This window comes from Candoia aspera, chromosome 3 (genome assembly GCF_035149785.1).
Source record: "Candoia aspera isolate rCanAsp1 chromosome 3, rCanAsp1.hap2, whole genome shotgun sequence".
NCBI classification, from domain to species: Eukaryota; Metazoa; Chordata; class Lepidosauria; order Squamata; family Boidae; genus Candoia; species Candoia aspera.
Window position 1 is genome coordinate 19,888,849 of NC_086155.1, and position 24,882 is coordinate 19,913,730.

The 24,882-nt window shown below is 44.9% G+C and overlaps 1 protein-coding gene across 1 annotated transcript in view; it reads left to right on the top strand.

Annotated features, from left to right (window-relative positions):
- The first annotated feature begins 951 nt into the window (after window positions 1–951).
- B4GALT5 (beta-1,4-galactosyltransferase 5) overlaps window positions 952–24,882 on the top strand; it is a 77,406-nt gene continuing 53,475 nt past the window's right edge. The window contains exon 1 of the mRNA XM_063297071.1: window positions 952–1,350. Within this exon, the coding sequence (XP_063153141.1) occupies window positions 1,227–1,350 (124 nt within the window). The 5' untranslated portion in view covers window positions 952–1,226. The remainder of the gene's footprint in view (window positions 1,351–24,882) is intronic.

The window sequence follows — 24,882 nt, forward strand, 5'->3', positions numbered from 1 at the left end:
TTCCCAATAGCTTTGTACCACTCCAGCCTGGTACTCTACAATGAGTTAGACTCTGCAATTCACATCATCTCTGCAAGCATAGCTACAGTATTTATTTAATTTTAGAAGTGTATAAAGCTGCCCAATTCTGTAACTCTGGTCGTTATAGACTATGCTGATTAGGAAAATGATGGAAATGCATAGGGAGGGTACAGAATTAGAATAGGCTACCCTAATAGGATTTTTCACACAACAAACTGGTTTGCCAAAACTGATTGTATAAACCCAAATTGGTATGCAAACTGGTGTTTAAATTCACAAGATAAATGAGGCACAAACATGGCTCGGCATTTGTGCTAAGTGAGATCACTTTGTTATTCTGTGAATATTTATTTTAAAATGGTGATTTAACTAAATGCTGGGACACAATCTATATTTACAGCTACTTGTTAGGGCTGCTATTCTTGTGCATGGGTCACAAAATTAGGTGAAGTCATCGTAGGAGGAGAGGAGCTGTATTAGTCTATGGCAGCCAAAAATCAGGAGGAGTTTGGAAGCTAATCGATTGCATGTGGTGAAATGAGTTGTATCTCACAGAAGCTTAGGTCGTTTAATACAATTCGTTAGGCTGGAAAGCCGCTACCAGACTCCTCCTGATGTTGGGGTTACGTTAGTAAATCTGGGCCACTGAAGCTATGCCTTGAAACAATGTAGGGCGAAAAGAGCCTCCGAAACTTGCCAAGTAGAGCCCGATCGGTGACATCACTCGCCAACGCCACCCCCTCCCGGGCAGCCCGCAGGACCAGGAAGAGCGAAAAGGGGACTTTGCGGGCGGCCCTGAAAGGTGGCCGAGGGAGCGCGTCAAGGGCAGGTCCGCGTTTGGCGTTCCGGACAGGGGAGTTTGCAGACAGCCCCTGAAGGCTCCCGATTTCCCCGCCCCCGTCGGCTCCTCCCCCTCCGTTTGCCGGTGCTTCCAGCCTCGGGAGCGGCCAGAAGCAGGGTAGAAGAGAAACCGGGGCTGCTCGTTGAGCGCCGTTGCTGGCCGACTCCTCACTCATGCAGCGCCGTCGCCGTAGTGGAGGAGCCGCGCGGAAGGACCGAGGGAGCAAGTGAGGGAAGGAGGAGCGACCGCCGCTGCTACATCGCCGCCGCCTCAATTAGAGCTCCGCCGCCTGCCTGCCTGCCTCTTCTTTCCCCTCCTCTCGTCAGTCGGATCGCCTGGCAGCAAGGCGAGGAGGGGGCGGACCATGCGGTGGAAGCGGAGCCCTCGGAGGCCCTGGCGGCTTCCCCGGCGCTCGCTGCTGGCCGCTCTCTTCTTTTTCTCGCTCTCTTCTACCTTCCTCTACTTCGTCTATGTGGCGCCCGGCATTGGTAAGGGATCGCGCGGCGCGCGCGGGGGGAGGAAATCGGTTGTGCAGGCGCGGCGGCTCAGTCGTCTCTGGGCTGGCGAGGAGGGGCGGCGCGCCCGGCCTGCTTGTGGAGGAACGGCGGGAGGAGGAGAGAAACTCGGACACCGAGGCAGGGGGGCTCTTTTGAGGAGAGGGGGCGCGATTCCTGAGGGCCTGCGCTCTCCGTGGGCGGGGGAGAGGAGCCTAACGGTCGCGGAGGAAGGGGGAGGGTAGTGAGCGCTGCCTGAGGTGGTGAGAGGCGCCCCGCCAGGCTCAGGCCGCCGCCGCTGCTGCTGCTGCTGTTGCGGCGGGTGGGGGAAAGCGGGAATGTTACCTACCGCTTCCCTTCCCTGCTTCCCGCCCGCCCCAGTTGCCGCAGCCAGGGGTGGGGGCTCGGCGCCTGAGCTCTTTCTACTCGCCTCCAAAATCTCGTCAAGTGGTGGTGGGGGGTCGTAGCGCGCTCTTCCTCCCCCCCAAAAAACGCATTTTCTTCTCCCACAAGTGCTATTGGCAATATGGACCCTTCGAGGCTGCCCTCCCGGATCGTGTTTCCTTTTTCCCGCCCACGAGTCCCTACTCCGGTTTCTAAGGCTCGAACATACTTCGCTCACTCGCCTCTTAAGCGCTTCTCCTCAATCCGGTGGTGATTATTTGGGGCATACGTGTTTGTAGTCCATTTGTAAGATAATAGTGTTGATTATTTTGAAAAATAACATGTAGGTAGATTCGTTGAGTTTATGTCAGGTTTCTTTTTTCTTTTTAAGTATATTTTGGTATGTGTGGGACATTTTGTCATTTAAGATACTACTACTACGGTTGATTTATAGTCAGCCAGATGTTTAGACTGGATTTGGCATTTTTGCCAACCTGTCGTCCTTCCCAAGGACCTGGGATAGGCAGATGTTGTTTAATAATATTAAAGGTATCCTCGCAGGATGTAAGCTGTTCCAAGTAAAGCTGCCTTTTGCAATTGGCTGATTGTGATTTTGTCAGTGCTGAAGGTGTTCAAGTGCTCCGGATGTTTTGGAATTGCACCCAAGGTGCCCTTTACTATTTTGTTGTTTATTTGTTTAGTCGCTTCCAACTCTTTGTGACTTCACGGACCAGCCCACGCCAGAGCTTCCTGTCGGTCGTCAACACCCCCAGCTCCCCCAGGGACAAGTCTGTCACCTCTAGAATATCATCCATCCACCTTGCCCTTGGTCGGCCCCTCTTCCTTTTGCCCTCCACTCTCCCTAGCATCAGCATCTTCTCCAGGCTGTCCTGTCTTCTCATTATGTGGCCAGAGTATTTCGGTTTTGCCTTTAATATCATTCCCTCAAGTGAGCAGTCTGGCTTTATTTCCTGGAGGATGGACTGGTTTGATCTTCTTGCAGTCCAAGGCAGTCTCAGAATTTTCCTCCAACACCACAGTTCAAAAGCATCGATATTCCTTCTCTCAGCCTTCCTTATACAACATGAAATCACAGCTGCCAGTTCTTTAGCTGGTGTTGGCCTTCAGTCACATTGAGTTCTTCCCAGGAACCTAGGATGTTGTAATGTATCAGACTAGTATATGTGCAGATCCAAGCAGTGTGGCCTTTTGTAATTGACAGAAATTTTGTCAATGTGCAGATCTTCTAAGTGCTGTCCAAGGGTTTTTTTGGTATGTCCAGTATGCCATTACCCACTAGGACCACCATGGCCGGTTATGCCATAATCTTTCAACTTCAATCTTCGGATCTTGATTCTTTGTGATCTTCTCCAATTCTTTGTCTTCTATTCTACTATCTCCTGGTATTGCCACATCAATTATCCAGACTTTCTTCTTTTCAACCAGTTAAATGTGGCATGCTATGCACCAAGACTTTATCAATTTGTATTAGGAAATCACACAATATTCTGCCTACTTTTATATATAGCTCAAGGTGGTAAACATAGCTAATAATCCTACCTCCTATTTTCCTCACAACAACAACCCTGTGAGGTGGATTGCGCTGAGAGAGAGAGACTGGCCCAAAGTCACCCAGCCAGATCTGTAACAGATAGATGTCCCTGACATCAGCAAAATTTTTCCTCCCCTCCCCATAGTATTCTCCTTTCCACATTACTACACGCTTGTTTATATCTTTTTTGTTCCATTTTATCTTTGACCTTGACTAATTCAGCTCTTTATTCCCTTGAATTCTACATACAAAATGGAAGAGAGGGTGGGGATGGATTCAGGCATTGAGTTTGGGAAGATGAGTTAAAAAGTATGTATTCCCCCCCACTTTTTTTTTTTAAGAAATAGAAGCTTCATGGAAGTAATTGCTTGGTATGTTTCTAGCTCATATTAGTGGTTAGACAGCATGAAAACACAAGAGGTACAGTAGCCTTTAGACTGACCTGCAGATTGTGATCAGAGTTGGGTCAAGTGATTATTTGGGGGATACATGTGATACATACATTTGATGATAGTTAAAGTGATAAACAAAAAATCAGTAATGCTGACTGCTGTTTTCTCCCATCCTTCGCCCTCTGTCTCATACTATCAAGTGCCAGTATTCTGCCAGTAGTCTGTTGTTAGCTTTTGGTTAATAGAGAGATTCTGCTGATCTTCAGATATCTTTTACAAATGAGATCTGTTCACATAAGCTAAAATGCCTTACAGTTTCTTTAATGGATCTCGCTTTTTGGGCTGCTTATAACGTTTTCATCTGTGAGACAGATTTTGAGAAGCTTCTTATTGCTCTCTGATGATCAAACGTATTTTTAATGTAGCTTGAAATTACAGAATTCAGTCTTATATTGGTCATGTTTGACTCTAAAGGACAACTTTATTCAGTGCCAATGTAATAATTTCCAAGGGATGAGTGGTAGGTAACAGTAGTGGCTTGAAAGTGCAATGTTCCTATGCAAACACTTGTAGGATTAAATTTGGTCTTGATCTAATTAAGAATTAATAGCTTTTTATCTACATGTCCCTATGTTGCATTGTACTCTGTTACTGTAAGGTAGCTTTCCTAGTCTGGGTGCCCTGTGGATGTTGTAGATTATTCACCACTTTAGGTCATACTGACTGTAGGAATGAATTAAGTGAACATTTCAACAGGGAATCAGAAATTTGGTATAAGGAATACCTGGTATGTTAACAAGTTGCTTTTACTTCAGGACAAATGTTTTTTTTTAATGTTTCATTTTATATTATTGCCGTGCTTTCCCAGAAATATCTAGCTGTCTCTTATTCTTTAAAAAGAACTGGATGCAAAATTTCCTTGCGTAGAATTACTAGTTACAAGTAGGAAATACTAGTTGACTAATAGCATTTTAATTATGCTTTTTTAAACAGTGTTTTTATACACATACACATTACTAATGTTATTATATAAAATAAAGTGTGTGATGCAGTTGTGAAGGTGTTAGACTGGGACCTAGGTGACTCAGGTTCAAGTCTGCACTCAGCTATGAAAGCTCATTGGATCACTTTGGGCCAGTCACTATCTCTTAGCTTATTTTACTCCACCAAGCTGTTGGAAAAATTGGAGAAGTGATTGTGATGTACATGTGTTGAGCTCCAAAGTGAAATATCAATCTAATAAGTAAAATAACAGTTTTCCTGGTATTCTGAAGCTTATTTTTAACATGCAGCATTTTAAATTTAATTTATATTTTATTGGTATTTCAAAATAGGGCATCAGATCTAATAAACCTAGCCATTTAAACTTCAATTCTCTGATATAGTGGACCTTTTCAATGTCACATAAGGTGGTCTTAACATTGATTGATAATATTTGCTTTGTTCATTGATTACTTTTGGTAAACATGTACTGTAGTTTATACAAAATCAGCTGTTCAACACAATGCTGTATAACCCATCTATAACCCATCTACCTTGTATTCTGTAGGACAGAATATCCAACAAAACTTTGCAGACCATGCTGCTTAATAAGCTTGAGTGTTATTTTTTTCTTTGATTTTTTTTTCAGCCTGCACTGACTACATACTAATTTGTGAAACTAGGTATCTGTGTTGGATACATTTAGAATTCTTACTAATATGTTAAGTTTATATTTCACCTTTGTGGTAAAAAAGAAATAAGTTCTAAAGTGCAGTTAAAAACAGAATGAAGAAATAATAAAGTGTCCATAAACAAGTACAGTAACTGCCATAGAACAAGCACACTTAACAAATACACATCTCCCACATCCTTGTTAATCCTCATTAATAAGTTTGGTTCTTCCTGGAGGAAAGGCATAGTCTTGTATTTGAATTGCAGTGGCCTCTGAGCCCAATTTTTTAAGACTTTGGTATACAAGAGCTGCTCTAGAGATAAAAGAACAAGTCTTTGACTTGGACTTACAAAGCAAAGCTTGTTGTTACTATAATGGTAGCGTTCCCAACAGAACCTTTACATAATTACTTCTTAGACTTCCTTTTTGTCCTATATAGGAGATCTTTTAGATGTTTTGCTGCCTATGATTTTAGAGGGGAGGTTTAATAACATGCCATTATGAGATCTTATGTCCCTGTTTATTTTTTTGTTTTGTTTTGTTCTGTTTTATTTTCTATCCCACCTTTATTATTTTGATGAATAACCCAAGGTGGCGAACATACCTAATGCTCCTTCCTCCTCCTATTTACACCACAAGAACCCTGTGAGGTGAGTTGGGCTGACAGGGAGGGACTGGCCCAAGGTGACCCAGCTGGCTTTCATGCCTAAGGCAGGACGAGAACTCACCTGGTTCCTAGCCTGGTACCTTAACCACTAGACCAAACTGGCTCTAGTTTAACCAAACTCACTCTGGTTTAGACAGAGTGATAGAGGTGGTATCACATTTTCTGATGCGCTGCCTTTTGTATCAGTCCTTTCAATCTGAACTGATGGAACCTTTATTAATTTTGGGGGGCGGAGCAAGATGGCAGCATTTTTAGTGAGCTCTTAACTCTTCTATTTTAGTTACTCTTTTCTTTAGTTTTAAGATAGTTTATTTAGTGATTTTATTTAATATCAATTAGTAATTTTAGTTTCCTGTATTAGGATTAGTAATTTTAGAATTTTAGAACTAGGATTAGATAGGATTAAGATTTTGGAACCCAAGAGCTCTGGACACCTGCCAATAAAGCAAGGCAGTAATGGCTACAAGACAGGAAGGAAAAAGAATTCAAAGGGAAAGACCAAAGGGAAGAACAAGCCTGAGATGTTAAAAAGAGAAAATTCCAAGCATACCAAACGCTCCAAGGTTGTGGCAACCTCCAGACAGCTAAAACTGAAGGATCTGTTCAACATAAGGACACAGCATGTAAGTCCTCTTCCCCTTCCCCTTCCCCTAATCCTAAGCCCTATTTGACTGGGAAATGGATCTGATGATGAGGCTTCAGTAGGAGACAGAAGGGAGGATGCTTTTAAAGCCATAAGTAAGTTAAACATAGATGTGGACTTGGTCGTTAAGAATTGCCTTTTAACTGCCAAAACAGTCATTGCAATTTTCAATCAGCTGCTAGATGCCAATCAGAAAATAGATGAACTTAAGGCTATAATGGAAAAGCATATAACTAAACCTGTTATGGAGTCAGCCACCAACTCAGTTGCTCCAGCACTTACTCAAAACCCATATGCTGTACAAGATCCCACATGTATGGAAACTGCCAGGGATGAGCTAGTTTTGCAGTGACACAGGATTCTGCTCCAGGTTGCAATTAATCCTTTTAATGAAGGCAGGTGGCACAATAGACAAGCAATACTTCACTCCCTCTCACAAATTCTTCATCGTAGAGTATATTCCAGCCAGTTTACAGAAATCTCCTGGCTTCCCAGATGGCATGGACTTGAAAGAATAATATTGACTTTTAAGCATTTTGCACCCCCTTCATTGATTTTCAAACATCTTCTAAGGGGATTTCAAATTACACCTATACTTGCCTTTCACAATAGCAGTGTATGGCCACTGCTAACTCCTGGAAGGAGAGCCAAGCCTGCAAGAGAGGACAGTATAAGCACCAGAGTTCATAATCTCAGCCAGCAGCTACCCACACAGCAGAGCACTCCACCAACTCCAAGGTCAGTACCAGATAAGCAAGGAGGCATAATACTCTAGATTTAATTAAAGGGAAGATTCAGACATCAGTTGACCCTATGGAGTATGAGGAAGAATTAGCTCAGTTGTTTGGCACCCTTCCTATAGAAGAAGAACAAACAATTATAAGAATACTTGAGGCAGTTAAATCAATGTTTCAGTCAGTGACTGCTGCAACTGAATCCCTCAATACTCTATTGTCCTCCTGTTGAAATGCTTACAAGTTCATCCTCTGAGTGCTTAACATCTCCAAAAATAAAAAAAGGTGCTCCAGTCCAAAACACACTCTGACAAATGAAGGGAACACCAAGTTGATCAATGTAACACAATCCCTCTATGATCCTCCAGATGATCAATCCACAGGTCATAATCCCTTACAACTGGACTCTAAAGAACAGGCTAGACAGACTACAGCTCCATCTCTTCCCTGTATGGAGCCTGATTCTATTCATCCAATGGTTGCCTCTACAACTTGCCATTCTTCCTTGCAAGTCAATTCTCTCCACAGGAACCCTGAACATAATCAATCCTCTAACTCTGATCCCCAATCTAGCCTGAATTGCTCTACCTGTAAAACTTCCCCTATGGAATCATCCCAGATTCAGGACACCATCCATCCTATTTGTCAACAGGAGATCTGTCTTCTGTCTTCTTCCCCAATCACCAATTTGTTCAATCCATGTGTTGCTCCTTCTGAACAACTATCCAGCGACAGCACCCCGAGGGAACCAGCAACCTGACAACTACATTCTGCTAACAATCTCTCCATCCTCTCTTGGAATATAGATGGATGGGCCTCACAACAAGCAGACCCTGATTTTCTTGGATTTCTATCCCAATTTGAAATAATTTTTTTGCAGGAGACATGAATGCTGAGGGAATTTTTAATCCCTAACTACTTCTCTCTACTAGCCCCTGCACAGCCTAGCCTCAGAGATGGCAGACTCGGGGGTGGGGGGACTCGGTCTATTTATAGCCTCTAACTTCTGTATTCAAATTGTAAAGCAACTACCCCAATTTGAGAATGCTGTATCAGTCTTGTCAGTCTTTGACCAATTTTCCTTAACTATATTAATTTTTATCTTCCTCCTCAGCAGCTTCTGTCACAGGTCACCCGAACATAGAGAATCAGGTTGATACCTTCCTCACATTTTGTCTGAATAACTTTCCCGGTGCATATATTCTAGTAGGTGGGGATCTCAATGCAAGATCTGGTTGTAACGATGAAGCGCTCTATGGAAGTTTTAATGCCTGTCCCCCTGAAGAAGTAATTGAACCACCATTTTTGTCCAGATCCTTTAAAGACACAAAATACAACCTAGCTGGCTTTAGGTTGCTGCATCTTGTAAATAGATTTAACCTTCAAGTGTTAAATGGTTCAGTCCAAACTGATTTCCCTGGGCAATATACATTTTGGTCAGCCCACAAGTTATCCACTATAGATTATTTAATAATCTTTAGAGACCTGGCCCCTCACCTTAATCACTTTGGCCTAGTTCCTAGGTCTGAAAGTGACCACCTTCCACTTACTTTTACTTGTAAATTTAGGCAAGGCCCAATTAGGAGCCAAATTAAGGCCAATTCAAAATGCCTGATGGGAGGTGGCTCTTACAGGGCCAGATGGAATAACTCCCTTGAAGATAGGATAGCCCAATGGTTTCACTCAGAAGAAGAAAGTCATATTTTTCATCCCTCTGTAACTTTGGGGCATACAGACCCAACCACCCTACAAGACAGCAGCACCCTTGATGTATATCATGACCTCATAGCTAAGCTCCAAGCTTTTGTAATGAAGGCGAAGACCAACCCAGCCAGAATGGGATGGCATTCTAACAGCTGGTTTGATAAATCTTGTATCGCTGCTAAAGCAGCACTGTTGGGATCCTGTGCCACCTCACTTCAGGCCAATTCACCAGATTCCATCCAAATCTTAAAAGGAGCAGAAAAGACAATATAAGGCCATGCTCAGAAAGAAAAAATCCCAACACCAGAAGAAAAAATGGTCGCAGCTAATCAAAGCTACAAAGTTAAAAAAATCCTTCCCTATTCTAGCATATTATAACTAATTGTTCCCATGATGACACCATACAAGTGCATTGTAGTAGTCTCTCAAGCATCTGGGTACATCATTTCCAAGCCCTCTACTGCGATCTGCATGCTAACACCTATGTGATGGATTTACTCTTACCTTCACTACCACAGTGGTCCCCAGTCACGTGGAAGGAAGTTAAACATCTTATTAGCCAGCTTAAGTGTGGTAAAGCCCCCAGGAGTGATCATATTGCCCCTGAGCTAATTAAATCCAATTCAAACTGGTGGGCTCCTGTATTGGCCTCGCTCTTTTCATACATTAACGACTCAGCTAAAATTCCAGAGGACTGGGGGGAAGTTATAATTGTTCCCTTATATAAAAGGGGGATAGAAATGACCCAGCTAACTATAGGCCAATTAGTTTATTGAACATTATTAGCAAATTATATGCCAGGTACCTATTCACCAAACTCCAAACCTGGGTAATAGATGAGGGAATAACTGACCCTGAGCAAGCAGGGTTCCAACTAGGATGATCTACTATAGACCATTGTTTGGTGCTTCAACAGCCAGCAGGCAAATATACTAACCACTCTGGTCTGAATCTATATGCAGCCTTTATTGATTTCAAGGCAGCTTTTGATAATATCTCAAGGGTCAGACTTAGGAACATTCTGAGCAGATAGACAAAAGACTCTTGCTCCTAATTCATAAGCTATACGATAAAACCCTTCAGCAAAGGATCGTTACCTTGTCGTGGTGCTGGAGCTTGAGCACCTCAATGATGCCATGAGCTAAACCGTGAAGGGCCACCCAAGACGGGAAGGTCATGACAGAGAGGTCAGACTAAATGCGATCCCTGGGGAAGGTAATGGCAACCCACCTCAGTATTCTTGCCGTGAAAACTAAATGGATCAGTACAACCAGAGATATGTCGGTATACCATCGGAAGATGAGACCCCCAGGTCGGAAGATGGTCAAAATGCTACTGGGGAGGAACAGAGGATGAGCTCAACTAGCCCCAGACGTGATGACGCAGCTAGCTCAAAGCCGAAAGGACGGCTAGCGGCCGACGGTGCTGGTGGTGAACGGCGAATCCGATGTTCTAAGGATCAACACACCATTGGAACCTGGAATGTAAGATCTATGAGCCAGGGCAAATTGGATGTGGTTATTGGTGAGATGTCAAGATTAAAGATAGACATTCTGGGCGTCAGTGAACTGAAATGGACTGGAATGGGCCACTTCACATCAAATGACCACCAGATCTATTACTGCGGACAAGAGGACCACAGAAGAAATGGAGTAGCCTTCATAATTAATAGTAAAGTGGCTAAAGCAGTGCTTGGATACAACCCCAAAAACGACAGAATGATCTCAATTCGAATTCAGGGCAAGCCATCTAACATCACAGTGATCCAAATATACGCCCCAACCACAAATGCTGAAGAAGCTGAAGTAGAGCAGTTCTATGAGGATCTGCAGCAACTACTGGACAACACGCCTAAAAGAGATGTTATTTTCATCACAGGAGACTGGAATGCTAAGGTGGGCAGTCAAATGACACCTCGAATTGCAGGTAAGTATGGCCTGGGAGAACAAAACGAAGCAGGACACAGGCTGATAGAATTTTGCCAAGACAATTCACTCTGCATAACAAACACTCTCTTCCAACAACCTAAGAGACGGCTTTATACATGGACTTCACCAGATGGACAACACCGAAATCAGATTGATTACATCCTTTGCAGCCAAAGGTGGCGGACATCTGTACAGTCGGTAAAAACAAGGCCTGGAGCTGACTGTAGTTCAGATCACGAACTTCTTCTTGCACAATTTAGGATCAGACTAAAGAGATTAGGGAAGACCCACAGATCAGCTAGATATGAGCTCACTAATATCCCTCAGGAATATGCAGTGGAGGTGAAGAATCGATTTAAGGGACTGGACTTAGTAGATAGGGTCCCGGAAGAACTCTGGACAGAAGTTGGCAGCATTGTTCAGGAGGCGGCAACAAAATACATCCCAAAGAAAGAGAAAACCAAGAAGGCAAAATGGCTGTCTGCTGAGACACTAGAAGTAGCCCAAGAAAGAAGGAAAGCAAAAGGCAACAGTGATAGGGGGAGATATGCCCAATTAAATGCAAAATTCCAGAGGTTAGCCAGAAGAGATAAGGAATTATTTTTAAACAAGCAATGCGCGGAAGTGGAAGAAGACAATAGAATAGGAAGGACAAGAGACCTCTTCCAGAAAATTAGAAACATTGGAGGTAAATTCCAGGCAAAAATGGGTATGATCAAAAACAAAGATGGCAAGGACCTAACAGAAGAAGAAGAGATCAAGAAAAGGTGGCAAGAATATACAGAAGATCTGTATAGGCAGGATAACAATATCGGGGATAGCTTTGACGGTGTGGTCGGTGAGCTAGAGCCAGACATCCTGAAGAGTGAGGTTGAGTGGGCCTTAAGAAGCATTGCTAATAACAAGGCAACAGGAGACGACGGCATCCCAGCTGAACTGTTCAAAATCTTGCAAGATGATGCTGTCAAGGTAATGCATGCTATATGCCAGCAAATTTGGAAAACACAAGAATGGCCATCAGACTGGAAAAAATCAACTTATATCCCCATACCAAAAAAGGGAAACACTAAAGAATGTTCAAACTATCGAACAGTGGCACTCATTTCACATGCCAGTAAGGTAATGCTCAAGATCCTGCAAGGTAGACTTCAGCAATTCATGGAACGAGAATTGCCAGATGTACAAGCTGGGTTTAAAAAAGGCAGAGGAACTAGAGACCAAATTGCCAATATCCGCTGGATAATGGAAAAAGCCAGGGAGTTTCAGAAAAACATCTATTTCTGTTTTATTGACTATTCTAAAGCCTTTGACTGTGTGGACCATAACAAATTGTGGCAAGTTCTTAGTGGTATGGGGATACCAAGTCGTCATGTATGCCTCCTGAAGAATCTGTATAACGACCAAGTAGCAACAGTAAGAACAGACCACGGAACAACGGGCTGGTTTAAGATTGGGAAAGGAGTACGGCAGGGCTGTATACTCTCACCCTACCTATTCAACTTGTATGCAGAACACATCATGCGACAAGCTGGCCTTGAGGAATCCAAGGCTGGAGTTAAAATCTCTGGAAGAAACATTAACAATCTCAGATATGCAGATGATACCACTTTGATGGCTGAAAGTGAAGAGGAACTGAGGAGCCTTATGATGAAGGTGAAAGAAGAAAGTGCAAAAGCTGGTTTGCAGCTAAACCTCAAAAAAACCAAGATTATGGCAACCAGCTTGATTGATAACTGGCAAATAGAGGGAGAAAATGTAGAAGCAGTGAAAGACTTTGTATTCCTAGGTGCAAAGATTACTGCAGATGCTGACTGCAGTCAGGAAATCAGAAGACGCTTAATCCTTGGGAGAAGAGCAATGACAAATCTCGATAAAATAGTTAAGAGCAGAGACATCACACTGACAACAAAGGCCCGCATAGTTAAAGCAATGGTGTTCCCTGTAGTAACATATGGCTGCGAGAGCTGGACCATAAGGAAGGCTGAGCGAAGGAAGATCGATGCTTTTGAACTGTGGTGTTGGAGGAAAATTCTGAGAGTGCCTTGGACTGCAAGAAGATCAAACCAGTCCATCCTCCAGGAAATAAAGCCAGACTGCTCACTTGAGGGAATGATATTAAAGGCAAAACTGAAATACTTTGGCCACATAATGAGAAGACAGGACACCCTGGAGAAGATGCTGATGCTAGGGAGAGTGGAGGGCAAAAGGAAGAGGGGCCGACCAAGGGCAAGGTGGATGGATGATATTCTAGAGGTGACGGACTCGTCCCTGGGGGAGCTGGGGGTGTTGACGACCGACAGGAAGCTCTGGCGTGGGCTGGTCCATGAAGTCACGAAGAGTCGGAAGCGACTAAACGAATAAACAACAAACGATAAAACCGGCCTTAGAGTAAGATGTAACCGGAGAGGGGACCTTTCTGATTTTATGCAGACTGTTAAGGGAGTGAAACAAGGATGCATTTTAGCACCATTGCTTTTAAACATATCAACTCTCTGATTAAAACTCTTCAGAGAGTTGATACCCACACACCTAAATTGGCGGATAGACATCTCCCAGTTCTCCTCTATGCAGATGATGCAGTTCTTCTCTCCTTGTCTTCCATAGGCATGAAGTGGGCACTAAGAACCCTGGTATCCTACTGTAATGAGCAATTAAAAATTATGACAAATGTAAAGTCCTAGTTCTCTGTAATAAAAGACAAAAGCAAAAGTGGACAATTGACTCCCATGAACTAGAACAAGTTACACGTTTTAAATACCTGACCTTAGTGTTTCAGGCCTCTAGGAAATTAACAGCCCAGGTAATTTACACCACTTCTGCCCAGAAGAGCTCACAAGCAATAATAAAATTTTACAGGCAACGGGCAAATTATATCCCAGCAGCAATTAAACTATTTATGGCTAAAACAGTTGCCCAGCTACTATACGGGATACAAGTTGGTCCATAAACAAACCTAAGGGCTTAGGAAACCATCCAGTCAAATTTTCTTAGGTCTTTGGTATCCCAAAATGCACCCCCAATGCAGTTTGGAGGCTTGAAGTGAATGTGTCAATTATTAAGGCTCAGGCTTGGATCAGGATTTTAACTTAAGGACTCAAAATCATGTTCAGTCCTACAGGCCTGATGCCTTTGCGGTTGTCAGACAGTTACCAATCTCATTGGCACTGTGCTTGTACAAAAGAACTTTGCAGTCTTGGCCTCTCTACTGAATATTTAGGTCAACTAATTCTGCAGAAGGCCAAATCAATAGTAAATGAAAGAAGGACATTGAACTCCGAAATGAATGATTGTCAGTGCTCCTGAATTCTATCGCCAAATGTTAGATAGCTGCAAGCCCTCTACTGTGGGGTACCTACACAATCTAATCCTAAGCAAATATAGGTGGACCTTTTCCAGAGCCCACTTTGATGCCCTCCCTTCAGCACTGCTGGCAGGAAGATTTCATGGGACTCCTTATTCAGAGACTTTGCCCTTGTAGATCCAGGGAGGTAGAAACTCTTGACCATGTCCTCATGCAGTGTCCTTTTTATGATGCCCCAAGATGTGCTCTGATCTCCCCAATTATTTCTAAATTGTGGGTCATACTGATAGATTTTATGTTTATTTCTTTTTAAAGGATACTGATTCCCCACTCACACACCTGGTGGCCAAATATTTTTATCAAGCTATACAGTTACGCAAAATCGCTAACATGGCTAATCTGCTGGCTAATTTATTGCTGTCTAAAGAGTTTGCAGTTCATTTAGTTAATCCCTTGGCTTATTTTTTAAAATTATGTGGTTAGCCTCCCCTCTTCCCCCCCCCCCTTTTTTTCTTTACTTGACTATATTATAATTGACATTTTTGGTCTTTGACCATCATTTAATTTAATTTAATTTAATTTAATATACACACCTTTCCTAGAAGTTTTAACAGCGCTGCTAAAGTGATTCTGAAGACCACTGAAAAGGAATATATTCCAAAGGCAATTCACCATGGAAAGGCAAGTCTATCAACACAATCTGTTGTTGGTTGAAATTCATATCCTTTATATGTTATTACTATAAGACAAGGGAACATTAGGGAAGAAGGTTTATAACCCTAGAAATATTTTTATGGCTCCTTTTATCTGAGCCCATGGTAATCTGGTAGTTGTCGAGAATATGGGATGTTGATGTAGAACTGAACCTGGTCTGATTACCCAGGTGGATGACATAGGATTGTTGATTCTCTCTGGCCTCTTATTGGCTTTTATTATCACTGATTGTGATGCTGTTTTGAGAAGTTTTTGCAGGGGATTTGGGGGCCACTATATCCTAAGTAATATTTCTATATTGTGTCCAGATGGTGGCATTGGAAGACTATTCTTTGGCACTTGTGTATGACAAACTCCCTCAGTTTGGAAGACTCCAGATGTGTTGGAGTACACTTTCCATTATTCATATCCAGAGTTAGCACTGGTTATGTGCATTTGGATTATGCAAGTTATAGTTTAACACATTCAGAAGGCTTCGTCTTGTGGAAACTTAAGCCATGATGTAAGGTAGGTTTTCACCTATGTTACTAAATAACAACATGCCATCTCTTGAAAAGCTCATACAAAACTTTGAAGTGATGTGCCATCACTACTCTGAAGGCATTGTTTATCACCTAATTTCAAGGGAGAAGTGGAAGCCTGGCACTGTTTTCTGGATTCAGTTTGTTTGGATATTAGGATTCAGTCTGTTTAGGAAGGATATCACATTTTTTGCTTAAATATTAGGTTTGCATCTTGGGAACATTGCTTGTTCTTAAGTTGCTCCTGGATGTACAGATAGTGGTATTGGCAAGGAGTACATTTGCATAGCTAGGCTTAGTGTATCAGTTGTGTCCATGTCTGAGCTGGTTGATCTGGCAACAGTTATTCGTGTTTTGGTTATATAATTAGATAAAACTTGGACATATTGCTATATAAAAGGTACTTTGAGAATCAAGCAGATGTGTGTTTTTAAGCACTGACCTACTATTGTCTGATTACAACTAGACTTATATAGAACACTTCACTCTATAAACCTGTTTTCTGGAATTCATACAGTTATATGCATGTCAAAAACAATTTAGATTAAATCTCTAATTAGCCATGCCAGTTTAGGAAACAGCCATTGGTCTGAAAATTTTCTGTTCTGTTATACTGTAATAGGATTCAGCTTATGTGTGCCATTGTATTATCTTGTTTATTTCTAATTTTGATTTTTTTTTCCCATAAAGATCATTGACCATTGATGCTTCTGTCAGTAAATGTAAGCTTCCTCAAGTTTTGGTTATAGTGTATTTGGAGCGTACACAACAGTACTTTATGGAGTATCTAGTCTAAAATTGATGCAAAAGTGCATTATTAATTTTTGGCTGGTAATTGATTTTGATGACTGGGGGAGAGGGGAGAGCAACATGGCCACAGAGTGACAGCAATTTTAGTGAGCTCTTAACTCTTTTGTTTTAGTTACTCATTTATTTAGTTTTCAAATAGTTTACCTAGTGATTTTATTTAATACCGATTAGTAATTTTAGTTCCCTATATTAGGATTAGCAATCTTAGAATTTTAGAATTAAGGTTAGTTGGTATTTTAGAGTCTGGAATCCAACAGCCTCGGACACCTGCTCATGATGCGGGGCAGCAATGGCTACAAGACAGGAATGGAAAAGAATTCAAAGGGAAGAACAAGCCTGAGATGTTGCGAAAAGAAAATTCCAAGCATTCCGACCAGTCTGTGGCAACCTCCAGACAGCTAAAACTGGAGGATTTGTTCCAGTATAAGGTTACAGCATGTGAGTGTTCTTCTCTTTCTCCTTCTCCCCTTGCAATGTCTGCTAATAAATCATATGCCCTATTTGATTGGGAAGTAGATGATTTCCCTTCCTTTGATGATAAGGCTTCTGTAGGAGAGATAGAGATAGAGAGAAGACACTTTTAAAACCACAAGTAATTTAAACTAAATGGTTATTGCAATTTTCAATCAGCTGCTAGACGCCAATCAGAAAATAGATGAACTTAAGGCTATAATGGAAAAGCATATAACTAAACCTGTTACGGAGTCAGCCACCAACTCATTTCCTCCAGCACTTACTCAAAATCCATATGCTGCACAAGACCCCACATATATGGAAATTGCCAGGGATGAACTAATCTTGCAGTGACACAGGATTCTGCTCCAGGTTGCAATTAACCCTTTTAATGAAGGCAAGTGGCACAATAGACAAGCAATACTTCACTCCCTCTCACAAATTCTTCATCGTAGAGTATATTCCAGCCAGAAATCTCCTGGCTTCCCAGTTGGCAAGGACTCAAAAGAATAATATTGACTTTTAGGCACTTCGCACTCCCTTCAATGATTTTTTAAACCTAAAAATTTTGTAAGGGGATTTCAAATCATGCCTATACGTGTCTTTCACAATAGCAATGTACAGCCTCTGCTAAATTCTGGGAGGAAAGTCAAGCCTGCGAGGGGGGATGGCATAAATCCCAGAGTTTATAATCTCAGCCAGCAACTACCTACACAGCAGAGTACTCTACCAATTCCCAAGTTCAGGACCAGATAAGCACAGGAGCACACCAATTTAATTAAAGGGAAGATACATCAGTCGACCCTATGGAGGATGAGGAAGAACTAGCTCAATTGTTTGGCACCCTCTCTACAGAAGAACAAAGAATTACAGGCAAACTTGAGTCAAATCAATGCTTCAGTCAGTGACTGCTGCAACTGAGTCCCTCAACACTTTACTGCCCTCCAGCTGTCCTCCTGTTGAAATGCCTACAAGTTCATTCTCTGAGTGCTTAACTCTCCCACAAAACAAAAAAGAAGGTACTCCAGCCCAAAATTCATTCAGACAAATGAAGGGAACACCAAGTTGATCAACATAATACAATCCTTCTATAACTTCCCAGATGATCAGCCCACTGGTGATAATCCTTTACAACTGGACTCAAAAGAACAGGCTAGTTAAACTACAGCTCCATCCCCACTGGCTTCGCCCTGTATGGACCTTGATTCTATTCATCCAATGGCTGCCCCATTTACAACTTGCTGTCATGTCAACCGTTGCGATGTATACATACATCACAACGGGGAACATGCCTTTCCGGTGAAGGGGAGAGGGGAGGAAAGAATCAGGGCTAATCCCATAAGCACTGAAAGACAATACAGATAAAGGACAAAGGAGCATACCTTTGCCCTGACCCGAGAAGCCATCATCCTATCTCCCTGACATCTCTGCATTACCACGGGGGACACACCTGCTCCGGACACAGGAAGAGGACAGAGGTAATCAGTGCTAATCCCCCTGATCGCCCATCGAGACTCCGGAATCGCCCCCTGATCGCCCATCAAGACTCCGGGTTCACCGCCGGTCAGGACTTTGGGACAATGGGGGGTGGGGTAGGATCAGGTCCGCACAGCGGGTATTTACCGGCTATCTCGCACGCCATGTGCTCATTCCCGTCTTTCTACGTGTCTGCATTCTATTCTTAATAAACCAGATATCCTTAGCCCTGGCTGGTGAGTCTGTGTTTTTTTGAATAAGGCAACCATCACATAAAGACGGGAATCAAAAAAAAATTTTCCGCTAGCACCATTCCAGATTTCGTCTGTGAGGGATCAAAGCTGGCGATGGAAAGGCTCAACCCACGGAGAGGTGGCTACCAGAGGACCGGCGACGGGGCACCCGACTCCACAGCACGGGCAATCGGTGAGAACCCTATTCCCAGACGGTACGAAATCCAGGAGGGTTCGGGATCAAGCTCGGACGAGGAGGAGGCCGGAAGAAGCAGGACACCTGAAGCCACCAGAGAGTCGCAGGGTGAGTGGGTCACCCTGGACGAGACGCCGGGATCCCTACCAGGGACGCCCGGGGCATCTAGGAAGCCACAGGACCTGCTATCCTCGACGATCGCAGGAGCAGAGGGAAGGCGCCAGATCGGACGAACCAAGGAAGGCTCCCAAACAGCTGAGAGGCTGAGGATAATGGCAAGGCTGGAGTCAATCGAACAGCTGTTCCTGAGATGGTCGGTGGCGTGGGAATCCCGAGGAAGGGTTGAGGTGGAACCAGGTACCAGAAGTTCATCACCCCCCCCCCCCACCCCTGAGACGTGACAGCCGGGGAGAGGAAGGAGATGGCAGGAGGCTGAGGCAGTGCCGGGCAGAGTTCACCTCATGGAATCCGCCAGGAGGTCATCTTCCCCCCCACACACACCCTGGAGACGCGACTGCTGGGAAGAGGCTGGAGTCAGCACGAAACTGAGGCAACGCCGCCCGGATTCCGGCTTGGGGAATCCCTACACCGAGACCGGAGAACCCCAGCAGCCCAAGGTACGTCCAGACGACCAGATGTGGTTTGGAGCCCACCAGGAGCGGGGGTGAAAGACTTTGGGGTCAAATTAACGGGGACCCAGCAACATTATCATTCTTCCTAACAAATGCCAAGAACTACATGGAAGAATTTGGGCCATATTTCCGCTCAGAAAAGGACAAAATTAATGCCATTGCTAAGAAACTTAAAGGAAGGGCGGCTGACTGGTATGTGCAGCTATGCCAGGCAGAAGCCCCAGAACTCGATAAATTTGACGAGTTCCTCTGGGCACTAAATCTGCACTTCAGAGACCCCTTAGAAAAGGAGAGAGCGAAGAGATCCCTAAGGGGAATCAGCCAAGGGCAATGATCTGTAGCAGATTATGCCATGGAGTTTAAAGCACTGGCTGGAAAGGTGGTGGACTGGTCGCAGTCTACCCTAATTGAACGTTTCAAAGAGGGCCTGAACTTGGACGTTCTGAGGTGGGCATTATGCAGAGACGACCTAAACACTCTACATGAGTGGATACTGCTGGCCGGTAAGGCGGAAAATGCCCAGGAAACCTTCCTACAAGCCAAGAGGGCGGCGCAACAAGCAGCGACGGTAAAGGGACCCCGAACCGCTGCAGGACCGGTGAGGCCAACATCCCAACCCTGGAGAGAGGAGAGGGAGCGACGGTTCACCAAGGGGCAGTGCTTTTGATGCGGGAAAGGACCACAAAGCGGCGGTGTGCCCGAAAACAAAGGCAGTTGACAGGCCAGGAAAAACGCCGGGCAAACCACCCGTAGTGCCCAAAAAGATGCCAGCGGCCAGGGGAGAGATCGGAGCAAAAGAACTACCTTACTCCAGTGAAGAGGAGGAGAACGACCAGGAAGAACCGGCGGGAAACGCCAGCCACCTGCCCTGAGAAGCGCCAGAGGGCAGGTGGAGGAGAATGGGCGCAGCAACGTCTGGGTGAGTGCCAACTGTCCCACCCTGTACGTAAAAGTTAAGTTAGGTTCCACTGAGAAGTCGGTTGAAGTCTGGGCCCTAATAGACTTGGGCTGTTCTAGGTGCCTAATGCACCCGGACGTGGTTGCCGATTTAAATCTCCCCTGCTTTCCACTTCAGCACCACATAGTGTTCACGCAATTGGACGGTTCGGCAGCGGGAGGGGGCCCGGTCACCCAATTCACCGGAGAAGTGGCGCTGCAGTTAGGCAGCCACCGGGAGAGACTGAAATTTGTTGTGGCACCGGTGGGCCACCCTTTAATCATCTTAGGCATTCTGTGGCTGGTACGAAGGAACCCATACATAAATTGGGAAAGCAGGACGATCACGTTTGCAGACGGCTTCTACCAAGCACCTACAGGGTACCGAATTCCCCATGCTGCGGTGGGGAGGGCGGCATCTACAACCACAAATCTGGCTGCAGCGGCCCTGGAAGGCTTGCCGGACAGGTACACTGAGTTTGCAGATGTGTTCGGGGAGAACGAAGCAGACAAACTCCCACCCCACAGGAAGACTGACTGTGCGATAGAACTGGTCCCCAACGCACCCTTGCCAAAGCCAAAAATTTACGCAATGACCCAGAAAGAACTGGCAGCATTGCAGGAGTTTGTGGACAAGAACTTAGCACGAGGCTTCATCGAGCCCGCAAACTCGCCAGTTGGAGCCCCAGTGTTGTTCAGAGGAAAAAAAGATGGGACATTAGGACTCTGTACGGACTACCGCGGATTGAATTTGGTTTCCATATCAAACACATATCCCTTGCCCCTAATCAAAGACATATTAGCACATCTGGCAAAGGGGAAAATATTCTCTAAACTGGACTTGCGAGAAGCCTATTTCTGCATACGCATACGGGAGGGGGATGAGTGGAAGACGGCTTTCAATTGCCCACTGGGATCATTCCAATATAAAGTATTACCGTTTGGTTTGGCAGGGGCACCAGGGGTATTTATGCAATTCATCAACGAGGTCTTGCAAGAACACTTGTTCAAGGGGGTCCTTGTGTATTTAGATGATGTATTGATATATTCTGAGACTGAAGAGGAGCACGAATGCCTGGTTAAGCAGGTGCTCAGGAAACTCCGCAAAGCCGAGCTATTTGCCAAGCTTTCTAAATGCAAGTTTCATAAATCTCAGATTATCTGGGTTACAGAATCTCTGAGAGGGGCATCGAAATGGACCCTGGGAAAGTCCAGGCCATCCTGGCATGGGAGCGCCCACGCACTAGGAGGCAACTACAAAGTTTTCTGGGATTTTCTAATTTTTACAGGGGGTTCATCAAGGGACTAGTGGAAATCATTTTGCCCCTAACTAATTTACTCCGCACCAAGGGTCTGGGAGACACGCGCAAGGCATGAAACCCGGGAGCGCTACTTAACTGGACACCTGAATGCCAAAGGGCTTTTGATCATCTCAAAAGCCTGTTCACAGCCGAACCGGTTCTACAACACCAAGCCCTTTGAAGTCCAAGTAGATGCCTCCGATTTCTCAATTGGGACGCTCTTGCTTCAGCGGGATCCAAAGGATCAGCTGAAGCCCTGCGCGTACCTCTCCCGCAAGTTCTCCGAAACAGAACGGAGATGGCATGTATGGGAGAGAGAGGCTTTTGCCGTCAAAGCTGCCTTAGAGGCATGGCGACACCTCCTGGAAGGGGCCACTTGCCCCTTTGAGGTCTGGACGGACCACAAAAACCTGGAAGCGCTCAGTACCCTGAAACGCCTCAGCCCCAAGCAGGTTCGCTGGGCTCAGTTTTTCAGCCGCTTTAATTTTCAGCTGAAGTTCATACCGGGAAGAAAGAACTTCTTAGCTGATGCTCTCTCTCGGCGGCCCCAGGATGCCAGTCAGGCATCAGACATTATAGGTACTGTGTGGACCGACACACAGCTGGGTTGTCAAGCTGTCACGCGCAGCCAAACTGGAATGCAGCGTACTCCGGCACAACCGCCCGCAAGGGGAGGGAGACGCATGTCAATTTCATCGCAATTGCAACAGCAGTTCGTACAAGCCTTAAAAACGGATACATGGTTGCAAACCAGTAAAAACAATGTTTCTTTTGAAAATACTTTGGCCTGGAGACAAAATAGCCTGTACGTGCCAGAGCAATTGCGAGCAGAGGTTCTGAGATGTTCTCACGACGACAAAACGGCAGGGCACTTTGGCTTTGTAAAAACGTTACATCTGGTAAGGTGACAATTCTGGTGGCCTACACTTAGGAGGGATGTAAAAGATTATGTCGCTGCTTGCCCTACATGTGCTATGGCCAAGCGAAAAGTGGGTAAGCCCCAGGGACTATTGCAGCCGGTGGCAAGCCCCTCCCGCCCTTGGGAGGAAATCTTGATGGATTTCATCGTAGACTTGCCACCCAGCCAGCGGAAAACAGTCATCTGGGTGGTTAAGGACTACTTTTCAAAACAGGCCCATTTTATTCCATGCGCCTCCATTCCCTCCGCTCAACAGCTGGCACGCCTCTTTTTAAATCACATTTACAAATTACACGGTACCCCCTCCTGCTTGGTCACAGATAGGGGTACACAATTTACTTCACAATTCTGGAAAGCATTTTTGAAGTTGATTGGCACCAAGCAGGCATTGTCCACTGCTTGGCACCCCCACACGGACGGCTCTACGGAAATCCTCAACTCCACCCTGGAGCAATTTTTGCACTCCTTCATAAGCTACCAGCAAGATAATTGGGTAGACTTACTCCCCTTTGCTGAGGTGGCATACAACAATGCAGTGCACCAGAGCACGGGCCACGCCCCCTTCCGGGTAGTCTATGGACGAGACTTGGTCCTGATCCCGGAGTTGCCACAGCCAGCTACCCCGCCCTGTTCCCCTGATGACTGGGCTGCTCAGCTAGCCAGCGTTTGGCCAATCATTCAGCTGGCTCTCTCCGAAGCCCAAGCAACCTACAAGCGTTATGCGGACAACCACAGGGCTGCGCAGCCAGACTTCAAAGTGGGAGATAAGGTCTACCTGTCCACTAAATTCATTAAGTCTCCGCAGCCCTCAAAGAAGGTAGCCCCCAACTTCATTGGCCCTTTTCCAATAGTGGAAATAATCAACCCAGTAACTTTTAAGTTAGAATTGCCACACAACTTGAAACGCATACACCCGGTGTTCCATTGTGCCTTACTGAAACCGGCTACCTCCTCAAAGTGGCATAACGAAACCCCCCCGCCTCCTCCCATCATGATCGATGGGCAGCAGCACTTTGAAATAAAGGAGGTCCTAGATTCCCGAAGGCTACGGGGCACCCTTCAGTACCTGGTCCGCTGGAGACATTTCCCCCACCCTGAGTGGGTGCGCAACGGCTAGTCACACGCTTCCATGCAGTGTATCCTTCCAAACTGGCGCCTTGAAGTTTTTTTGGGGGAGGCAGTATGTCATGTCCCCCGTTGTGATGTATACATACATCACAATGGGGAACATGCCTTTCTGGTGAAGGGGGGAGGAAAGAATCAGGGCTAATCCCATAAGCACTGAAAGACAATACAGATAAAGGACAAAGGAGCATACCTTTGCCCTGACCCGAGAAGCCATCATCCTATCTCCCTGACATCTCTGCATTACCACGGGGGACACACCTGCTCCGGACACAGGAAGAGGACAGAGGTAATCAGCGCTAATCGCCCATCGAGACTCCGGAATCGCCCCCTGATCGCCCATCGAGACTCCGGGTTCACCGCCAGTCAGGACTTTGGGACAATGGGGGGTGGGGTAGGATCAGGTCCACACCGTGGGTATTTACCGGCTATCTCGCACGCCATGTGCTCATTCCCGTCTTTCTACGTGTCTGCATTCTATTCTTAATAAACCAGATATCCTTAGCCCTGGCTGGTGAGTCTGTGTTTTTTTGAATAAGGCAACCATCACACTTGCTATTCCTCCTTGCATGTGAACTCTCTCCATAAGAGCCCTGAACATGGTCACCCTCTGACTCTGACCCCCAATCTGGCCTTATTTGCTCTGCCCATGAAACTTCTCCTGTGGAACTACCCAAGACTCAGGACACCATCCACCCTAATTGGCAACAAGAGGTCTGCTCTCTTACCTTCTCCCCCAATCAACAATATGTTCAACCCAAGTGTTGCTCCTCCTGAACAATTATCCAGAGACAGCATCCTGAAAGATCCAGCAAATTGACAGCTACAGTACTGTGCAAAAGTTTTAGGCAGGTGTGAAAAAATGCTGTAAAGGAAGAGTGCTTTCAAAAATACAGTATATATTGTTTATCAATTTACAAAATGCAAAGTGAGCGAACAGAAGAGAAATCCAAATCAAATCAATATTTGGTGTGACCACCCTGTGCCTTCAAAACAGCATCAATTCTTCTAGGTACACTTGCACACAGTTTTTGAAGGAACTTGGCAGGTAGGTTGTTCCAAACATCTTGGAGAACTAACCACACATCTCCTGTGGCTGTAGGCTGCCTCAGATCCTTCTGTCTCTTCATGTAATCCCAGACAGACTCAATGATGTTGAGATCAGGGCTCTGTGGGGGCCAAACCATCATTTTCAGGACTCCTTGTTCTTTACACTGAAGATAGTTCTTCATGACATTGGCTATAACTACA